Here is a 17,389-nt window from a genome sequence, read left to right on the forward strand (position 1 = left end):
GTCGCACCTCGGGTTAGCAAGCTGGGGAGAGGCCATCATGTGAAAGGGGCTGGGTATCTGTGTCTTTGGATCGCTCGAGAGGGCGATTGCTGCCATGTGTAAGCCTCATGTAATGCCGAGATCTCGAGGAAACTGTCTGACTAACGCTGCACGATAGTACTAGTATTACTAGTAGTGGTGGGTAAGTGACCCTGCAATTCCAAAGTCAGTACTTGTCATGAGCGGTGCGGACACTTGTTACGAAAGTATGAATTCACATACTTCACAAGGCGGCAAGGAACTACGAATAAATTGATGGCGAACCCACCAATGACAGTACACACTGCAAATTCTGTCAGTTTAACGTGGCCTAAGCATAGTAGGTACATTACTTGCACGGATGGCTTGTCACTGTATGTACAATCCTGACGGTCCAGACAAGAAAGGCGGCGACTGAAAAGGATGGAGTAAAGTATAGTAGTAGATTCGAAAGAACAAAGATATTCCTCCCGAGATTGGGACAGGACCTGTTGCTAGTAATAGATCGATCGAGATCTCCGGCGGGAGAAGCAGCAGTCCGGGAATAGGAACGTTCAATGATAACTAGTCGTGAAATGAAATCAAGCAAGAGACAGGCTATACAGTGCTAGCTCGCATATAAGTATCACGACTCGAAAGTGTCCTAAGCTGCCAGACACGTACACGTCAAATTTGTACTAGCAGTCTCTTAGACTGACAACCGGTGCGGCTTGTTCGTCAGTCACCCGGAAGGTTATTCGGGTCATGGACACCTTATCGATGACAGTATTAATTATGCTGCAGTTCTTACGGTACCACAGCTGACCTATGTGGACTGGGCTCCGAGTCCTGATGACCAATGATGATCTTGCCAGGTATTGGAGCAGTGGTCGCCACAATTGGACTTGCCTTATCCCGGATGACCCGGGGAAAGACCATATGGTTTAAAAACATTAGATTAGATCACTGCCTCGCAAAGCGGGACACCCACGTTTCCCAGACCCGCGCCAAACTACCGTCCTGGTGAGACCGACCAAATGGACTCGCATCACTTAATAGGAGTAGATAGTGGATGTGTGAGCCATTTTCACTCAGTCACCGTTGATTCCCCGACGGCAAGGAAAGCATGAGAACACGGTATTTTTAAGGCCTGATGATATCATGTCTGAGGGCTCACGCGAGCGCTTGATATGACATTCGTGGTGACCCACCCAAACTAGTAGTTGTGAGTTGCCAAGGCCCATGGGACAGTGTCCTGGTCATCCAGTACCCAACGCGCCAGATGGTCTTCGAGAGCCAAGTTTCTACGGTTGGTTTGCAAAGTGCGACGTTGGTTCTTTGCCACAACTCATTGGAATGTCGGAGTTTCAAAGTCGTTCTGTTCTTGACTCACAACTAAACCTTGCACACAGGGACGCCGACGCCAACGATGTCGACCCGCTCAAGAACAAAATCGGTGTCTACTACGAATAATGTCAAGTCACGTTCAAACAAGGATAGTCAGCTAAAATCTACCAGGTTGCGCGCGAGATCCCTGAAGAGCGAGGACCATATGAGCGAGATGGAAAAAGAGACCAATATCAGCCATGAGAAGGCGAAGACGCCTATCAAGGCCACACAGGACGCCCAGGACAGACAGCCGAAAGATAAATGTACATTTTGTATTTGCCATGAACCAGATGATGGTACGCCCATGGTGTGCTGTTCTGTCTGTAATGAGTGGTGCGTATATGCAATCAGATCCTAATACCTAACTTCACTAAATCGGCGCGTAGGTATCATTTTCGCTGTGTGAGGCTCGATGAAGTAGAGGCTTCTGAACTTCGTAAGTTTTCCCTTATCGTATTTTACCATCGGTTACTGATCATTCTCCCATCTTGGCAGATATTTATGTATGTTCTACATGCACTGAATTAACTGGCCGACGTACAGTCAGTGAGTGTCACTGGTCTTTTTGTGGTTTGTCTCTGTGGGCCCGTATCCCTCTTCATGTATATCCATCTTATGAGTCTTGTCTCGCAAGTACTTCGCTATCGTCTATCGTTAGTGGCATATCTGTTCCTGTTCGCCACATCTTTGTTGCAGTCAATTGCGTGCCGCTGTGATGGTTGTACAACGGTGCCTTTGGCCTTACGTTATAGGCGCGCGACTTTTCCTCTTGAGTCAATTTTTGTCTGAAGAGGTTTCGATGTGAGCGATTGCTTGAGCACGGTGGTCAACGGGCGCTAGATGGAACAACCTATGTCACAGTGGCGTCCTGTTCTCACGCAGGGAAAAAGAATGATGTGCTCTTTTCACTTTTCCTTACACTATCAATTGAAGACTTGAGGTACTAATCCTTTTTTCGTGTTTTCAGTGAAGTGGGAAGAACCCGATGTAGCGGAAGAACACGCCGACCCTGAACATGACGAGGCCAAAACTGTCAGGCTCCCGACGCCACCTCCGGCGATTCCCCCATCAGAATCGGAGGACAATACCGATAGCGAGGACGAATACATTGCGGAGCCAGAGAAGTTCAGGAGGAAAGGGTCATCATCTGCCAAGGTGCGTTTCTACAATCCTATTCAATATCGTCACCTTTTAACGCTTGATCGTTTTTTTGTGCTTCATTCACCAGCGTCGTCGCAGAGTTTCCAGTTCCAGCGAATCGGACGCACATTCCAACGTCCGTGAAAGTGCCAACACCCGGGAATCTTCCCACAAAGCTGGTCCATCTCAAGAATCATCAACCAGGAAGGCGTCTCTCGTCCCAAGTTCTGGTCTCAAGCGAAAGGCGACGAGCGCCACCCAGCCTCCTGTTCCTAAACGTAGGAGATCCAGCGATGCCGCTGCTGAAGATGATCCAGCAAGAAAGTACTGTCTTGGAAAACTCCATCAGCTGTTTTGTTCGATTTTTTTGAAGTATCCACATGCTGCTGCGACAGAGGATGCCAGTAAGGCCGAGCTCAAAGAGGGTGAATTAAGTGATGAAGATAAGACGCGCTTAGAGGAGGAGGCGAAGGCGTTTGCTTCTGAGGTTGAGCAATGCGTATTTGATATGTACTGCGAACCAGACAAGCACAACAAGCTCAGTGTTGGGCCGAAGTATAAGTGAGCCCGTACTCTATTTTGGTTTTTTAATCAACGCGCTGATTGGCATTCGCAGGGAGAGGTTTCGTATGCTTGACTTTAACCTTAGCAAACCAGATCGTGTGGTCATTCACAAGCGCATTAGCTCGTCCTCTATAACACCAAAGGAACTTGCCCTCATGAGCTCGACTGACTTAGCGAACGAAGAGACGAAACAGTCGATCAAAATATTGGAGAAAGAATCTCTGGAACATTCAATCTTGCAAAAGTCAACTGTTCCTCGTGCAAAGATTACCCATAAGGGCCTGCAGGACATTGAGGATGTGAATGGTGATGTTGCGATGCGCGAGCGCGAGCGTGAGAGGGAGCGTGAGAGGGAGGAGGAAGAAAGACGAGAGAGAGAGCGGCAGGCACGCTTGAGGGCCGCCGAGGAGCAGCAGAAGCAGCGTGCGTCTGCAGCTGCTCAGGGGTCAGCGCCACCTGAGTCTCCAGTCGTACCTCATACGTCGAGTTGGGGAGGGCATCTACCTGTGCCCATGCATTCAATCAACCAGTTTCCAGCAGGCGATGACAGACCTCCCGTACATCCTTTGTTCGCATCTGATTTCCATACGATGCTCCCGGAGCCGGAGCTTGATATCGCGGATCTCATCAATCTAGATGACGAGCCAGGCCCGCAAGATTCATATACAGAAAGGCTGGAGACTCCAGCATTGGAGGCTCCCATGCTTGCTACAGACGGCGCGCCTTGTGCAAGCCCAGAGCCCGCACCTCCTGCGACCCCAGAACCCGCACCTTCTGAGGCCACAGAGCCTGCACCTGCACCCTCCGAATCCCCTGGCCTCTATTGTGCAACTTCGGCTACATCCACACCCGCCCCCTCGCTTATATCGAAACCTGAGACACCTGTTCGCACATCTTTCGACCTCAACACTTTATGGTCAGCTCCGTCAGCAGCACCTCCTGAGCCCGTATCAGACCTTGGAGTTACACGAGAGTCGCAAGTGGAGGCAGATCTCGTCGCCGCAGAAGCTAACGATGAAGATTTCGATATGTTGTTAGAGAAGGAACATGATCTGGAGCCTTCACAGACGGAGCAGCCTCCTCAAGATCCTGAAGCAGTCTTCGACGCCCTTCCTCTTGTTTGGAGTGGCAAGGTTGGTGCATTTGATCGTTGTAGTTCTTAGCGCTAACTTCGGGTACCAGATATCTATGCCTTTAGAATCCTCAGCTCTTCAGGAAGCACCCGTGGTTGCGCGGCAAGTCGGAGGACGGATTTTGGGTCACGATTCTGATTTATGGAAGACCCTCTTCCCTTCCGATATTCTCCGCATCGATGGCCGTGTTCCTACAGATAACTCTTCGCACTTCCTCCTCCAAATGCGAATGAATTCACAAAAGGAGCTCATTGCCTGCGCATTTTCCACAGTGGAGGGAAACCCAATGCTGCAGACGTTCAGCGAATTTCTTCTCAATAAAAAGTATGTTCTCTATTCTCTCACATGCATTTTAAGTCAGATTTCTAACCGACAACTTTCTTCAGCCGCCATGGATTAGTGTTTCCTTGGGGTAACCGGCCGAAGGACTACCACCCCGGCAAGGAACTATACATGGTCCCGCTGCTCGCAAGCTATCCTTTGCCTGACTTCGTCGAGCTTATGGATAATTTATGCCTCCCCAAAACTCGCAAGTCGAATTATGTTATCGGTATCTGGGTCTTAACGAGAGGGAAACTCGCCCCGCCGCCGCCACCGCCACCATCTGTGCCCCAACATCCTGCTCGGGTTATCCCGCCGCAATCCCCTCATATGCCTACTGCTACCAGTCATCCTATTGGCCAACCAAGCCCTTCTACGGCCTCTCCTGTACCACATGTATCTGCGCCTACACCCTTACCTGTACCTGCAACCCTTAATGCGCCCCCACTTACTGCCCTACAGCAAGCTTATCCACAGCTTGCTAACACGTCCCTTGCAGCAGAGGTGGCTTCCCTCACGCAGGAACAGATACACATTGTATTAAGAACCCTATCTGCGGATTATGGCATGGGTGTCGGCAACTATTCCACACCACCAACCGCACCAGCTGCCTCTATAGTAGCTACACCGCCTCAGCTATGGAACAACACCACCCCACCCAGTTTTCCATCGCAACCATTCCCTACAGGAAACGTTCCTCCTGTAAGCCATCCTCCTAGCCATCCACGGGCGGCTCTACCTCCATCGCCTATGCGCCCTAATCCCATATCTCCACCAACGGGTCCTGCACGTGGGTCTTTCAACAATGGGCCGTACAATCGGGATCGAGAGTTTCGTCATGGCCCAGTTCCCCATCATGATAGACCAGATCGTGGAGGATGGACGAATGGTACGCGTGGACGGGGCAGAGGTAGGGGACGAGGGAGAGGGGATGCACCACACCGTCCTCAGGATTCAGGATGGCAAAGGAGTCGGACTCGTAGCGGACCAGACTATGAAGAACATTCGCCTCAACGAGGCCAATGGGACGGTCAGCCTCATCCTAGGTGGTGATGTACGTTGCGTGATTATCGCACTTTACATAAGTTATTACTTTTGATATGGAATGCCTCGAATAATATTCGTTTTGTACGCATGTACTGTTGACTTGTAAACCGGTCACTTGTAAATGGCGTCGGTCTACGCTGCCCACCGATCCGCATCGCATGCCTGGCCACCTTTCATAAGCTTTGACCAAGAAGAGTTAGTTGAAATGTGTAGCATAAGCTGTGGGTATTTGAACGGAGTCTCGGCGCCTCGCAACGTTCTCGGCGCATAGAATGTTCCATGGGCCACCAAACCACATAGTACTACGGCTATGCTTGTCATTGGCAGCCCAGGTGATGAGATTACTATCAATTGGACTATACTAATCAGGGAAACGTAACTTTTCACTAGAGTGCTACAGAGCGCTCTTTAGCATTCTGTAGCATAATCCAACGCACTAATGTATACTGCAGCGATGTACCGACGCTTCATCGAAGTCCAGATTCCACAGACAAGCGAAGTACATTGTCTCCCTCACATCGCTTTCGAACTCTTTTAATCCCGCACGCTCGAGTTGGGCCGCCAACCAAAAACAATTTTTCATTACGACCCGCGTATGCCACAACGTTCACTCACACTCCCGTAGTTACTACTGTAAAGGAATATACAACTGAGCCGTCCGCAGGCGAACGGATCGCTTGTAGCATATATGCACGAATAGTAGGCACAAAGACTATGGCAGGGTAATGAGTATCGATGCCAAATCCCTCCAAGATCGACCAGCCTGGCTGTGCCACTTGAGCATCCGTGGTAGTATACGCCAAGCTGGCCACGAACCTATTGCCGTCATACATCCAATGATCCGCAATTACTGTACTTAATAGTATTTGATCACCGGACTGGATGACCACCCATGATTTTGTCCAGAGTCTTCGTCCTCAGCGGTGTGTCTGCAAACAAGGCACGCACAAGTTTCACCAACTCGTCCACCCCAAAGTCCACTAGAGCTCCTTCTTCGAAAAGGTATGTGAGATCAGCCATGGAAGCTTCCTGAAAAACAAGCGCAATGAGATATTGATCCAATAACCTGATTCCGAATAGATATACCAGGAGTTCAGAAAGATATGAGAATTTCAACCACGACGGAACGTATGACACCACGAAAGATGACTGGGCATTGATGAGTCAAGTATCTTGAAAAGTACAGTAAACCTACCTCGCTGAAGTCTTCAACAAAGAGCCCTTCAAGAGCAACCAATATTCTGCACAACTCGCTCAGTTTGTGCGACTCTACCTCAGGGATATCAGGAATTGCAAGTATGTTCTCAAGGATCCGCTGCAATGAAACTTCGACTATTGCTCCCACGGCGGTGTAATACTTGCCCTTAGGGAGGATGGGCTACGGTAAGCGTGTACAATCAGCTGCTTTCAACATCAAAAGATGCGCCTCAGTCGTACCTTCCACGCATTTGCAGCGCTTCGGATCTCGCGAACGACACGGGAAATGGCCATCTCACAGTCATCATATCGATCCTGGTCTGACGTGTCTGTGAAGCCCTTGGCACTCGCTAGAATGTCACACAGGGCCGTCCGTTGTTTGTCCTGTTCCAATACACGGATGACTACTTCAATGTCAGTGACGGTAAAGAGTCGAGAACTCACGATGCCATCTTGATACCAACTGTCAGCTAACACCTGCAAGGCACTCTTGCATTCCTCTAACTTGTCTTTCATAGCAAGCACTCCCCGCTCGTGTGCAACCAAGCGACCAACCTCCTCTGCGAGCCAACAGCAGTTGTTGGAGAATTTCATAACATCACCAGGGCGAACGAGCCGTGCTGCAGCGACGATGGGGTACACTGCACGATACAAATCTAATACCAGTGCTCCTGACTGCATAATGAGTGCCCCAGGCGTCGTTGTAGATGTTGGTGAGGTGGAAAAGGTACCCGACGATGATAGTTCTTGTCCTTCGCGCAACGCGTCCTCGACCGTACGAATGATTGACTTCGCCAGAGTAGATACCAAATATGGCTCAGTTATGGGCCCTGACGTAGCAGGATGACGAGAGGTACTGCCCGTGGGGCGAGAGGCCCTTTGCGTCGCAGGTGCAGAGTCTGCAGACGGGCGTTGGGATAACACAGGTACTGTCCGCACAGCGGGAGTAACCACCGATAGGGAAGGTTCTTCACCCCATGGGTCATCCCATGTGTCTTCTCCTTGCCCTAGTTCTTCAGGTACGGGCTCTTCATCATTCCAGCCCCATGCATCCCCTGGGTCATCCTCGACTATTTCCACAGGTTTAGCTTGTTGACTTTCCTTTTCCTCCTCCAAATTATCATCAAAGCCCCAAACATTCTCCTCTTCTGGCGCAGACCTCGATCCTGCATTCAAACTCTGACCATCGTCATCAAGTCCCCATGCGTCACCTTCATCTGTAGGCGCAAGCCTAACCTTGTCAGGGGTGTCTTGTGAGAGGGATAACTGGGCATAGAATGTTGGCTCAGAAGAAGATATACTTTGAACGATAAGTTTGCGAGTAAAATCGAGAATGTGTGAGCGCCGTTGTCGCTCATAATGAGTACAAACATTGTTGACCCAAGCTTTGATTTCCCTCTCGCTAGAAGCATCGAGCATCCCGACGATGTACTTGTCTTCTAAGTCCACTGCCTTGTGTGCAATTTTTAAAAAAGCAGGTAGAGCTTCAAGCTGCGAAGGCAGACCAGGAATAAGTAAACGGGCCAGGACTGCAGTGGATATGGGTTTGCTGAGACTTCGCAGAAAACTGTGTTTGTGGGTCGATGGGAGGGTGGGAAATAATTGTTTGTGTAAGAAGTCGAGGATCGTGGATACGTTGGCAAGTGGGGAACCTGTGTCAGTGGTATTTGGTGACGAAGGGAATCGGCCGAGGACGTGCATCAAAGCGCCAGATGTATCTTTCATAGTGCTGACCGTGAGTGACGTCGGCTGGTCAAAAGAACACTCGATGTAGTGTGTTAGAATATCTCTCCTCAGGGTGGAAAGATGCGATGCCAGTGATGCGGAGCTGATCGATGAGAGGACGGACGAAAGGGGTAAGGGCTTCAGTGACCGAGGCACTGGAAAACTACTTCAGATACCCCCCACCATCTTGCTTGTCACTCACCAAGCACAAATGGTTTGATGATAACTTGAGACGGGTTCACAATAATACTCTTGGTGTAAGCATCGCTGAGCAGCTCCTCCACACAATTGCTAAGCACACGCAGCCGAGCCTACAAACAAGCAAGTTGAGACAGAACAAAATGATGTTACACTCCTACCTGTATTTCAAACACTACCGATGCGTCTTTCAATGGTCCGGGAACGGAGATCAGCGAGGAATTCAAAGCATGACACGCGACTACAGCCGGAGGCAGATCCCCTGTGTCAACCAGCTTCTGCAGCGCATCCAGTTGTGCTCTACATTCAGAAAGGTGTGAAAGAGAATCACTCAAGACATCTGCATCCAAGGATTCTTGGGCAAGTGATTGGTGAGCTTCCAAAGCCTCGAGCAAGACTGGGACTAGACCGGACTAGTTAAGTATTAGCGATGCGTCTTATGACACAGAGAAGAGAGAATACATGCTTTAGAGTCCGAAAGTGTAACACTTAGGGTTTGGACATGTCCAGAAAGTGCATCCAGTCGTTCTTTCAGAGACTTTGCCGAAGACAGCTGTCTTTGGAAGCTAGAAGAGTCTGCACATATTCTGTCATGAATTTGTGTCTAGTCCAAATCAGTACTCCACGGAGAACTCATATAATAACGGGAGAATACCTTGGTCAATCGAATGGATTCGTCAAGCTCAGCTTTACATGAGGATGCAAAGGACGAATTTAGGGATTGTAATGTTACAGAGTCGAACTTGGAAAGAACGTTCGATGAAACATCAAGCTGCCGCGGGAGATGATCAGGGAGAGGAAGAGACATACGCCCAACCGACGTCGAAATCAGGAGAGTAAGTCTACACTAGTAATTCTGCACGCCTCCACGGACCACGACTAGTAGCTATTGAGTCAGGTGATCAGAATTCACGTGACTCGTCTATAGTTGAGACTTCACTGAGGTACTTATAGGCCTACATGAACAAAATATTCATGCATTTACTTCAGCTCGGAATCCAAGTAGCCAGTAGAAATTACGATTCAAGCAGCCCCCTGAAACTTGTCAGTATGCGACTCGACAGGTTGTGAACGCCGCATCTGCGGTAATTTCGAATTTGGTGATCTACTAGGATATCGTGAATGTGAAAGACAAAATACAACTCGGGAAATTAGATTGGGGTACAAGAAACCTTGTGAAAGGTTGTTGTCGGGTACTTCAATTATACGACGTATCACTTCGCAGAGAGCTCTACAGCATTTTTGAACGCTCCAAGTAGAGCAGATAATTGCATCTTCTCACTCCCGCCGGTCGATAATCTATGCCTAATGAGAAAGATATCAATCATTTATCACGAAACTGGACGTAGGCGAGACATACTCGGTGGTAGCTAGGAAGTCAAGTAAATATACTCGGGCCTGTGGCTTGAATTCAATCGTTTCCACGTATTCGTATGTACCCGATATTAAGTCTTGCAGTGCAAGTCCACGTTCTGTTTTCATGGCCGAGATCACTGACAGAGGTTTTGTGAGGCACTAACAACAGAATGCGAAAGAGCTTACTTTGGTAAGAAGTGGTGAATTCATCGGAAAGCATGGAGTTTACGATGGTTTCAATATCTGACGGGTGAGGGTTTCCAGTGCAGTTATAAATTTCAGTCTCTCCGACAGAGCTATATGCTGCGTGACATGCTTGTAGGACATTAAGGGCTCGCCGCATGTCTCCTTTCGACAGCTTTAAGAGGGCCTTTTTGCCGTCCTGAGTCAAATTTACCCTGTTACAAAGTTGGGTGTTTAGTAACAACTTTATAAATCACTCTACGTACTTCTCAGCTACCACGACGGCATTCACGCGCTTCTCCACCTCTGCAATGGGCAGTGGCGAAAAACGGAATCTCGTACACCGACTCTGAATTGCTGGAGCGATCTTGTTCACGTAATTGCAGATAATGCAAAACCGCACATTCTTGGTGTATTGTTCAATGACACGACGTAGTGCAGCTTGAGCTTGCTGTGTCATCATGTCGGCTTCATCGAGGATGATGAGCTTGAAGCCTTTCGAAAATAATGTTCGAGTCTCGGCAAATTGCTTGATCTGTTCGCGCACTACATCTATACCTCTGTCGTCCGATGCATTGAGCTGAACGAGATTAACATTGCGCTGTGCAGATCCAGAGGGGCTTCACCTCCAATATCTGTTTCTTGTATTCTGCTCCATAAATTCGTCTCGCCACTGCAAGAATTGTGGACGTCTTCCCAGTCCCAGGTGGACCGTAGAATAGAAGATGAGGCAAGCGGTTCTTCTCAATGAATTTCACAACTGAGTGAAGCTCAGTGTATGCATTGCTCGAACCAGGCGGAACTTAACTTGTCGTTGTGATATCCTTGTGTGAAACCACATCGTCCAGTGTGACTGGTCGATACTTCTCTACCCTATCGCGTATTGAGCAAAGACGCCGAGGGGGAAAGATGGGAGACGCAACCAAGGCAAATTCTCATCCTCATGCGGCTCATATCTCCCTACAGCCTTTCCTTTACCCTTGTCAAGTAATGGCGTAGAGTCAACATCCATTTGGCCGTCACCAGTCATGACGCGTTCCAAAGCAATGAAAATTATGAATTCGATGTAGCTGGCTGGCGCGTTAAGCGCGACGCGTCGAAAGCAGTAAGTTGATTAGTCAGTCGGGAGTACTCTCACGCACAGACCATCATCAGGTTGATTAAGGTTTTCAGGGATTAATCATCTTTTCCGCATCCTACAATTGCAACCACCACGACTGCGGCTCTTGCTTTCGTCAACGACTCCATCGATCATTCGTTGGACAGACAGAAGCGTCCGGCAAAATGCAGATCTTTGTAAAGACGTGCGTGCAGTTCGGGACTAGTTTCTGTAGCTTCACCTGACATTGATATCAGCCTCACGGGCAAAACTATCACTCTTGAAGTCGAGTCTTCAGACACCATCGACAATGTCAAAGCCAAGATCCAGGACAAGGAGGGGTAAGGTTTTCTATGGTACATATGTATCATCAATACTCATCACTGTCTTAGTATTCCCCCCGACCAGCAGCGTCTGATCTTCGCTGGAAAGCAGCTTGAGGATGGCCGTACTCTTAGCGACTACAACATCCAAAAGGAGTCCACTCTTCACTTGGTTCTTCGCCTCCGTGGTGGTGCCAAGAAGCGCAAGAAGAAGACATACAACGTGAGTAGCATTGAACATCCCTATTGAAATTTTATGCTCATCATCCTACTCTACCAGACCCCTAAAAAAATCAAGCACAAGCGCAAGAAGGTTAAGATGTCGATCTTGAAATACTACAAGGTGGACTCGGACGGGAAGATCAAGCGTCTTCGCCGCGAGTGCCCCAACGCTGAGTGCGGTGCTGGTGTCTTTGTAAGTGTTAACTCGAATTTAACCTGTCACGTGGGGCTGATGATCCATCTCAGATGGCTTTCCACAAAGACCGTCAATACTGTGGCAAGTGCCATATGACCTACACCTTCCAACCTGGTGCAAAGCCTCCTGCTGTGTAGAGTAGCCGACAATTGTGTCATGTAAACTGGTCGTGTAATGAGCATGTCATGAATCGTTCTACGGATTGATGCTTATACCACATAAACGAGTTGATTGACCAACTTTGTGAGGTTGTTGTTGAGGCCTGAGGTCTGGCACTTCAGTCTGTAAGTGTTATGAACTTGTTTTCTGTCTAAGGCATTGAATGTTGCCCTTGACCCCGTAGCCTCATCCAGTACTTTAGTACCTTACGATAACGTGACAGAATGTTTTACATCGTACCAATGAGTCGAAGGAGAGCAAGTACCACGGGGTGATGAACTTCATCTGCGGGAAAGGTGCAGGCAATGATATCATTTCAATGTCTTATTTGAATTTCAGTACTCAAGTTCATGTGGTGTGGGATTACTACGGCACGAACGAACGATTTAGTGTCGTTGAAGCTGGACAATAACTTCGACTACCCATTAGCCAGACGTATCATAATTGAAACTTATGCAGTTATGCGAAACGTTGTACTAGAACAAATGTAAATATGCATGAGGTACTACGGATGGGCACTTTGGACAGCGATGCATATGCATTTTCCGCTAATTACCTTGTAAATCACTCGTCCCTATCTTGTATTTCATCTGGCAATTGTGACCCTAGCCACCTCAATATACCAGCCAGCACAATCAAGACAACATAGACTGCATTCCCGTTGAGAATATTGTGTTCCTTTGAGAGTGCAAAAAGCGAAGTTGCGAATGCAGGCCCAATGACACGAGCCATGGACGCGGAGGTTTGACCAAGACCATTGATGGTGCCAAGGACGTTCTTTGTGGGGGCAGAGGCCGTGATAAACATGAATACAGTCCCTATAATTATGTGTATTTTAGTTTCAATGACATGATGGGGTTTCGTCGTGACACGTACCGAATGCCATATCCCATATAATGGTTAACGCTAGTTGGCTAATCAATGTAAATACGATTGCATAATCAACCATCCCCCTTGTGTGTACAAGCCACGACATGATCGGGAACATGAGCATGACTGGCGCGAAGCACGACACGGACACACAAAAGAGACGCTTTGGACCAACCCAGTCGACAATTTTGGCGAAGAACAGTGCCTGGAAGATACCATCCGATATTGCAAGCATCGCTATCCATAAGCCAATACGAGAAGGGGTAAAACCAAGGCCGCCAAGATAGGTAGGCGTAGAAAAGAACAGCGGAAAAAGAGCCATAAGAGCAATATCAAGCAAGGCGAGCATGGCGTAGTTTGCAATTGGAATGACAATAGCTGGTGTGAGCAGAGATTGCAGGGGCATGTTAAATGTTTGTGAAGGATCTTCTCGATCATTACTGTCGACACCGTTTGGATTACCTAGAGTGGTTGCTGTCAACTTTGGCCGACGCTTGGTTGATAATGTCTGCCGATCATAAGCAATGTTTTGCGATGACACAGGTAGTCAAACTTACTTCTTCCAAGAAAAATAACAGAACGAAAAAGCCCACTATAATCCCACTAGCAGACACCGCACAAGGTAGAAAATATGGGTATTTGCTCCAAAATGGATTAGCAAATAATCCGGGCCAGTTATCTTGTGGACGCGCGAGCGTTCCGCCTATTAAAGGACTGGTGTGCGGATTTAATTGTGGCGATTCAGATGGTCGATAGTTGCACCTACCCAATAAAGCCTCCAATGCACCACATTATTGGAATCAAGGCAAATCCCTGAGCCATATTCGTAGAGTCCGTCAATTCGCCCACCATAGTCTTCATCACTGAAACATTGCCGTTCAGTACACCGCACATACAGCGGCTAGACAACATCGTAAGAATTGTACTTCGTATCTTCAACTGAAGTCATACCTAACGACAAGGCCCCAGAACGTCGTCGAGAGACCGAAACATAGCATTGATATACAAGTTCCTGATAGCCCTACTAATAACACTGGCTTGCGTCCAATACGGTCAGATAACCGACTCCATCTCAGCATTGTCAGTGTCTGTGCGACGAAGAACAGAGATTCCTGTCGATTGTATCCGATTAGTAGTATGAGGAAATTATGATTCTCGCAACTCATAGTAATCTCGGTGCCTACAATTATTCCAGCATAATATCCCACGGCCGCATCGTCACCGCCAGTGATGCCAAGTTCTCTGATAAGCTGAAAATAAACATATGAAGAATGAATGTAAAACAATCTGATGACCCATTGTCAAATCATCGTACCTGATTGATGTATGGAAATATGGACATCGAAGCGATAGGTTCGACAAGTTGCAATACCATAAGTATGCCTATCTGGAGTTTTGGAAGTGGTGTTTTAGGCTTTTTCGTCTTTGCTACTACGACCAGAGGCGTGGTTTCGCTTATTATACGAGGAGAATTTGAGGTGTCCATTCTGCTAATCAGCCTTGCGAGTCCAAAGAGAAGAGAAGATGAAGCAAACTGGGACTGTATTTATATGGCCTTGTGAATGAGTCATCCTGGATTTTTTATACTTATGACGTTAATATTAATATCAGTCCAGGCGTCCCTCGGAGTCACTGTCATGATGGATAATTTCAGAAATGACTCTAAGCCTAAGATGGAAACGTGTCTAATTATAGTTTTTGTGTTTGGCAAGAGCGTTAGAAACAAACAACCTTGGCCTTACCCACAAGCTTTGTCTCCGTCTCGCTTCCGTTATGATTGAAAAGTTGTTCCTTACTTTGGCTACACTCGCGCTTCTTCACGGTATGAACATCCTTTCTGATATCTCACACTACTCAAGTTGCTCCATAGCTGCATACTCCACGTACGAACGTGAGTATCATGATAAAGCTTAGAGCCCGAGGCAGCCAGGATTTAAGTTAAAAGCTAAATTTACTTGCAGATTTGTCACTTTTGAAGGCTTTGGGAAAGCCCGAAGGATCATTACCTCTAGATGTAAGTAAACTCATCACGTCAAGTACAACATAAATAACAGTATGCTCGGAGTAGATCGTGTATGAGAGCATTCTTGCGCTCATTCTTGGGCTGCTTGGAGCATCCTTGAATGCTCCACCATTAAAAGATATCACTTGGGCAAGTGAAATGAAGAAGCGGTGGGTGATGTTTCGAATGTTGATCTACTCGCTGAAACAGTGTCCTGTTTTTAGGACAATTGACGGAATGGATTCACGACTGGGATTCGCACACTACAAGTCTCGCGGAAAGTTTTTGTTTGCGAGTCCACACGATGGTAAAATATGAAGTGTTGCCGATCAATTGTTCATCATATGCATGCCAAATGTTGCGCGGGTATATAACATAACATTGCACGACGTTGTAACTAGCCTCAGTCGTCATCATCCCCGCCAGATTTCTTCTTGGTTTTCCGTTTTTCTTTTCGGGCTTTCCTTTGATCCTCCTTTTCGGCAGCAGCATCCATCGCAAGAAAATCGCGGATCGAGGGTAATGCGGATGACTCTAATGGTTTGAGACGCAAGGGTTCCTCTTCCTCTTCATCCACTTGAGGTATATGGTTTGATGAAGGCAACTGAGGTGCAGCGCTCTCGGCGGATGCTGGTGGTTGTATTGATCCTTCGTCATTGTGTTCATCTCCAAACCATCCTTTAGAATGAGCGGGTTCGGATGGAGGATGTAAATCATTGATACGATGCTTCGATTCGGTGTTGTCGGCATCTACTAAGTCATCTTCATCACTGTCATCGTCCCCAGGAAAGCCTTCATAGTCACCAGCCCCCGCAAAGATATCTACATCGTCGTCGAGTGGAGATGGAGATGGAGGCCTTTGTGAGCATGCTTCGGCAACAGAAAGTGGTGCTACCGCTGGAAGCTTAGCTTCTGGGTGAGGAATGGTGTTGGACGGCTGGGGTGAACCCAAAATTCCCTCCACTTTCCTTTTCTTCCTCTTCTTGTCACGGCTTGCGCTCTCTTCCTTGCTGCGCTTTTTGGTACCCTTGTCCTCTTTCTGCACTCCTATTGGCTTGAAACCAATTGGTTTGAATTTCCCTGCCTTCTTTGCCTTCTCAAGGTTACGGGCCTCATCTTCGATCGGCTCCGCGGTGGTGTCGAAGGATTGCAAGCCCTCGCCGTTCCTTTTGGCCTTCAGCTCACTGATGATTTCTTCGCGAGTCCTCTTCTTATGTGCCGTGTGTTTCGAGGAGGCTTCGATGAAAGCTTGTTCAAGGGTATCATCATCTTCGGTAGAAGCAGCTGCCCGAGCTTTGTTCTGCTCTAGCAGGGATATATCTAGGCCCTTCACTAGAATTGTATGTTCTCTGTCTCCGCCCAGATACTGGCGCTGCTCATCGACCTAGGGAATGTCAGTAGAAACATGAAAATACATGGGATAGCACACACAGTATTTTTATCATCATTTGCAGTCCGCTGTTCAAAAACTTCGAGAACAGCTTCAACCTGCACTCATTATTAGTGTCCTAAGCACAGGACAAGGACAGATGTACCTGAGCATAGTCACTTTTCCCGCCATCACGTCTCTCCGCGGCCCTATCACGGTATCTAGATTCAGCCTTCTTCACTTTGCGTGGCTTGAATGTTGGCGTAGATGATCCCGAAGCTTTCCTGTCAATTTATTTATTACATGCATTTAAACTCGAGATATTGGACATGCTGCTTGAATAAATCGGATGCTCCCCGAGCTCCTTTGAGTTGCGAACTCGCACCGGGCACTCGAGGTGCCTGAAGAAGTTGCCTGAAAGAATCCTGTGTCAAGTATCAGAGATATGAGAGCTCGATAGGCCATCCATTTACAAACCTGATCCATAGCAAGAAGGAAGGCGTTTTAACTATTTCTTTCGAGGAGGCGTTGTTTGCACATGTTAGAATCAGAGGCCCGGTATGTGGTTGTTGCCGTGGCCGTCGGTATTAATGTCAGAAGCGCTTACTAATTACTAATCAGCATCCCTTGTTAATTTTTTTTTTTTTTTTTTTTTTTGGAAAAGCGGGTCTATTATTTAGCAACTGACGCTGTCTAGCTCTAAATAAACGCTTATAGCGGCGCACTGGCGCCGTCCGAGGAAAAATGCTACTTATGCACACTCCATTCCTGGGAGTAGTGTGGGGCTCCGTATACTACCTGGACACCTCGGTCTGCGGGGGCCGGGGTAGTTTAATACCCACTAAAACCTCTAGGGCGGTTACCCAATCTTTTCCTGTACTATATTTGTCGTTGTTTGT

The 17,389-nt window shown here is 47.8% G+C and overlaps 7 protein-coding genes across 7 annotated transcripts; 3 read left to right on the plus strand and 4 right to left on the minus strand.

Annotated features, from left to right (window-relative positions):
• Window positions 1-1,152: 1,152 nt before the first annotated feature.
• Window positions 1,153-5,770, plus strand: F5891DRAFT_217965 (uncharacterized protein). The gene is made up of 9 exons (XM_041370947.1): window positions 1,153-1,355; window positions 1,410-1,719; window positions 1,773-1,822; window positions 1,882-1,932; window positions 2,354-2,541; window positions 2,615-3,087; window positions 3,143-4,223; window positions 4,273-4,547; window positions 4,610-5,770. Exons 1-9 carry the CDS (start codon window positions 1,280-1,282, stop codon window positions 5,595-5,597), a joined length of 3,492 nt encoding a protein of 1,163 aa, XP_041233459.1. The 5' UTR covers window positions 1,153-1,279; the 3' UTR covers window positions 5,598-5,770.
• A 365-nt stretch (window positions 5,771-6,135) lies between these two features.
• On the minus strand, window positions 6,136-9,582 carry F5891DRAFT_997562 (uncharacterized protein). The gene is made up of 9 exons (XM_041378444.1): window positions 9,367-9,582; window positions 9,178-9,315; window positions 8,873-9,124; window positions 8,716-8,824; window positions 7,233-8,668; window positions 7,029-7,172; window positions 6,787-6,969; window positions 6,678-6,740; window positions 6,136-6,620 (listed from the first exon to the last, which is right to left on the minus strand). Exons 1-9 carry the CDS (start codon window positions 9,517-9,519, stop codon window positions 6,462-6,464), a joined length of 2,637 nt encoding a protein of 878 aa, XP_041233460.1. The 5' UTR covers window positions 9,520-9,582; the 3' UTR covers window positions 6,136-6,461.
• A 114-nt stretch (window positions 9,583-9,696) lies between these two features.
• F5891DRAFT_997567 (P-loop containing nucleoside triphosphate hydrolase protein) lies at window positions 9,697-11,325 on the minus strand. The gene is made up of 7 exons (XM_041378445.1): window positions 11,174-11,325; window positions 11,059-11,123; window positions 10,877-11,010; window positions 10,517-10,830; window positions 10,254-10,465; window positions 10,072-10,204; window positions 9,697-10,016 (listed from the first exon to the last, which is right to left on the minus strand). The coding sequence occupies exons 1-7, from the start codon at window positions 11,278-11,280 to the stop codon at window positions 9,926-9,928; spliced, it is 1,056 nt and encodes a 351-aa protein (XP_041233461.1). The 5' UTR covers window positions 11,281-11,325; the 3' UTR covers window positions 9,697-9,925.
• Window positions 11,326-11,385: 60 nt separating this feature from the next.
• Window positions 11,386-12,588, plus strand: F5891DRAFT_997571 (ubiquitin-40S ribosomal protein S31 fusion protein). The gene is made up of 6 exons (XM_041378446.1): window positions 11,386-11,554; window positions 11,607-11,690; window positions 11,742-11,895; window positions 11,953-12,087; window positions 12,141-12,374; window positions 12,434-12,588. Exons 1-5 carry the CDS (start codon window positions 11,535-11,537, stop codon window positions 12,225-12,227), a joined length of 480 nt encoding a protein of 159 aa, XP_041233462.1. The 5' UTR covers window positions 11,386-11,534; the 3' UTR covers window positions 12,228-12,374; window positions 12,434-12,588.
• A 93-nt stretch (window positions 12,589-12,681) lies between these two features.
• Window positions 12,682-14,761, minus strand: F5891DRAFT_1273598 (MFS general substrate transporter). Its single transcript, XM_041370146.1, has 6 exons — window positions 14,435-14,761; window positions 14,071-14,369; window positions 13,886-14,020; window positions 13,677-13,833; window positions 13,126-13,627; window positions 12,682-13,067 (listed from the first exon to the last, which is right to left on the minus strand). The coding sequence occupies exons 1-6, from the start codon at window positions 14,603-14,605 to the stop codon at window positions 12,814-12,816; spliced, it is 1,518 nt and encodes a 505-aa protein (XP_041233463.1). The 5' UTR covers window positions 14,606-14,761; the 3' UTR covers window positions 12,682-12,813.
• An 85-nt stretch (window positions 14,762-14,846) lies between these two features.
• F5891DRAFT_218397 (magnesium transporter) lies at window positions 14,847-15,742 on the plus strand. Its single transcript, XM_041370949.1, has 5 exons — window positions 14,847-14,941; window positions 14,990-15,010; window positions 15,081-15,133; window positions 15,188-15,291; window positions 15,346-15,742. The coding sequence occupies exons 1-5, from the start codon at window positions 14,893-14,895 to the stop codon at window positions 15,437-15,439; spliced, it is 321 nt and encodes a 106-aa protein (XP_041233464.1). The 5' UTR covers window positions 14,847-14,892; the 3' UTR covers window positions 15,440-15,742.
• On the minus strand, window positions 15,525-16,976 carry F5891DRAFT_974504 (RED-like protein N-terminal region-domain-containing protein; the record flags this gene model as incomplete). Its single annotated transcript, XM_041376457.1, is given in 5 exon segments — window positions 15,525-16,505; window positions 16,553-16,609; window positions 16,657-16,774; window positions 16,794-16,915; window positions 16,968-16,976. The coding sequence occupies 5 exon segments, from the start codon at window positions 16,974-16,976 to the stop codon at window positions 15,525-15,527; spliced, it is 1,287 nt and encodes a 428-aa protein (XP_041233465.1).
• Between the last annotated feature and the right edge of the window lie 413 nt (window positions 16,977-17,389).

This window comes from Suillus fuscotomentosus (genome assembly GCF_016647785.1).
Source record: "Suillus fuscotomentosus strain FC203 chromosome Unknown F5891scaffold_2, whole genome shotgun sequence".
Classification (NCBI taxonomy): domain Eukaryota; kingdom Fungi; phylum Basidiomycota; class Agaricomycetes; order Boletales; family Suillaceae; genus Suillus; species Suillus fuscotomentosus.

What these genes read in the sequence shown, in the direction of transcription:
- F5891DRAFT_217965 (XM_041370947.1), top strand. Translation starts at nt 1,280, where the DNA reads ATGGTCTTCGAGAGCCAAGTTTCTACGGTTGGTTTGCAAAGTGCGACG. An exon ending in AAGGGTCATCATCTGCCAAG is followed by an intron (nt 2,542 to 2,614) that starts GTGCGTTTCTAC and finishes TTCATTCACCAG; the next exon opens with CGTCGTCGCAGAGTTTCCAG. An exon ending in GAATTTCTTCTCAATAAAAA is followed by an intron (nt 4,548 to 4,609) that starts GTATGTTCTCTA and finishes AACTTTCTTCAG; the next exon opens with CCGCCATGGATTAGTGTTTC.
- F5891DRAFT_997562 (XM_041378444.1), bottom strand. Translation starts at nt 9,519, where the DNA reads ATGTCTCTTCCTCTCCCTGATCATCTCCCGCGGCAGCTTGATGTTTCA. An exon ending in CGGTAGTGTTTGAAATACAG is followed by an intron (nt 8,825 to 8,872) that starts GTAGGAGTGTAA and finishes GCTTGTTTGTAG; the next exon opens with GCTCGGCTGCGTGTGCTTAG. An exon ending in GCGCTGCAAATGCGTGGAAG is followed by an intron (nt 6,970 to 7,028) that starts GTACGACTGAGG and finishes CGCTTACCGTAG; the next exon opens with CCCATCCTCCCTAAGGGCAA.
- F5891DRAFT_997567 (XM_041378445.1), bottom strand. Translation starts at nt 11,280, where the DNA reads ATGACTGGTGACGGCCAAATGGATGTTGACTCTACGCCATTACTTGAC. An exon ending in CAAGGATATCACAACGACAA is followed by an intron (nt 11,011 to 11,058) that starts GTTAAGTTCCGC and finishes AGCTTCACTCAG; the next exon opens with TTGTGAAATTCATTGAGAAG. An exon ending in ACAAGAAACAGATATTGGAG is followed by an intron (nt 10,831 to 10,876) that starts GTGAAGCCCCTC and finishes AATCTCGTTCAG; the next exon opens with CTCAATGCATCGGACGACAG.
- F5891DRAFT_997571 (XM_041378446.1), top strand. Translation starts at nt 11,535, where the DNA reads ATGCAGATCTTTGTAAAGAC. An exon ending in GCAAGAAGAAGACATACAAC is followed by an intron (nt 11,896 to 11,952) that starts GTGAGTAGCATT and finishes CTACTCTACCAG; the next exon opens with ACCCCTAAAAAAATCAAGCA. An exon ending in AGTGCGGTGCTGGTGTCTTT is followed by an intron (nt 12,088 to 12,140) that starts GTAAGTGTTAAC and finishes GATCCATCTCAG; the next exon opens with ATGGCTTTCCACAAAGACCG.
- F5891DRAFT_1273598 (XM_041370146.1), bottom strand. Translation starts at nt 14,605, where the DNA reads ATGGACACCTCAAATTCTCCTCGTATAATAAGCGAAACCACGCCTCTG. An exon ending in TTCTGGGGCCTTGTCGTTAG is followed by an intron (nt 14,021 to 14,070) that starts GTATGACTTCAG and finishes GATGTTGTCTAG; the next exon opens with CCGCTGTATGTGCGGTGTAC. An exon ending in TGTTATTTTTCTTGGAAGAA is followed by an intron (nt 13,628 to 13,676) that starts GTAAGTTTGACT and finishes TATGATCGGCAG; the next exon opens with ACATTATCAACCAAGCGTCG.
- F5891DRAFT_218397 (XM_041370949.1), top strand. Translation starts at nt 14,893, where the DNA reads ATGATTGAAAAGTTGTTCCTTACTTTGGCTACACTCGCGCTTCTTCAC. An exon ending in TACACTCGCGCTTCTTCACG is followed by an intron (nt 14,942 to 14,989) that starts GTATGAACATCC and finishes GTTGCTCCATAG; the next exon opens with CTGCATACTCCACGTACGAA. An exon ending in AAGGATCATTACCTCTAGAT is followed by an intron (nt 15,134 to 15,187) that starts GTAAGTAAACTC and finishes TGCTCGGAGTAG; the next exon opens with ATCGTGTATGAGAGCATTCT.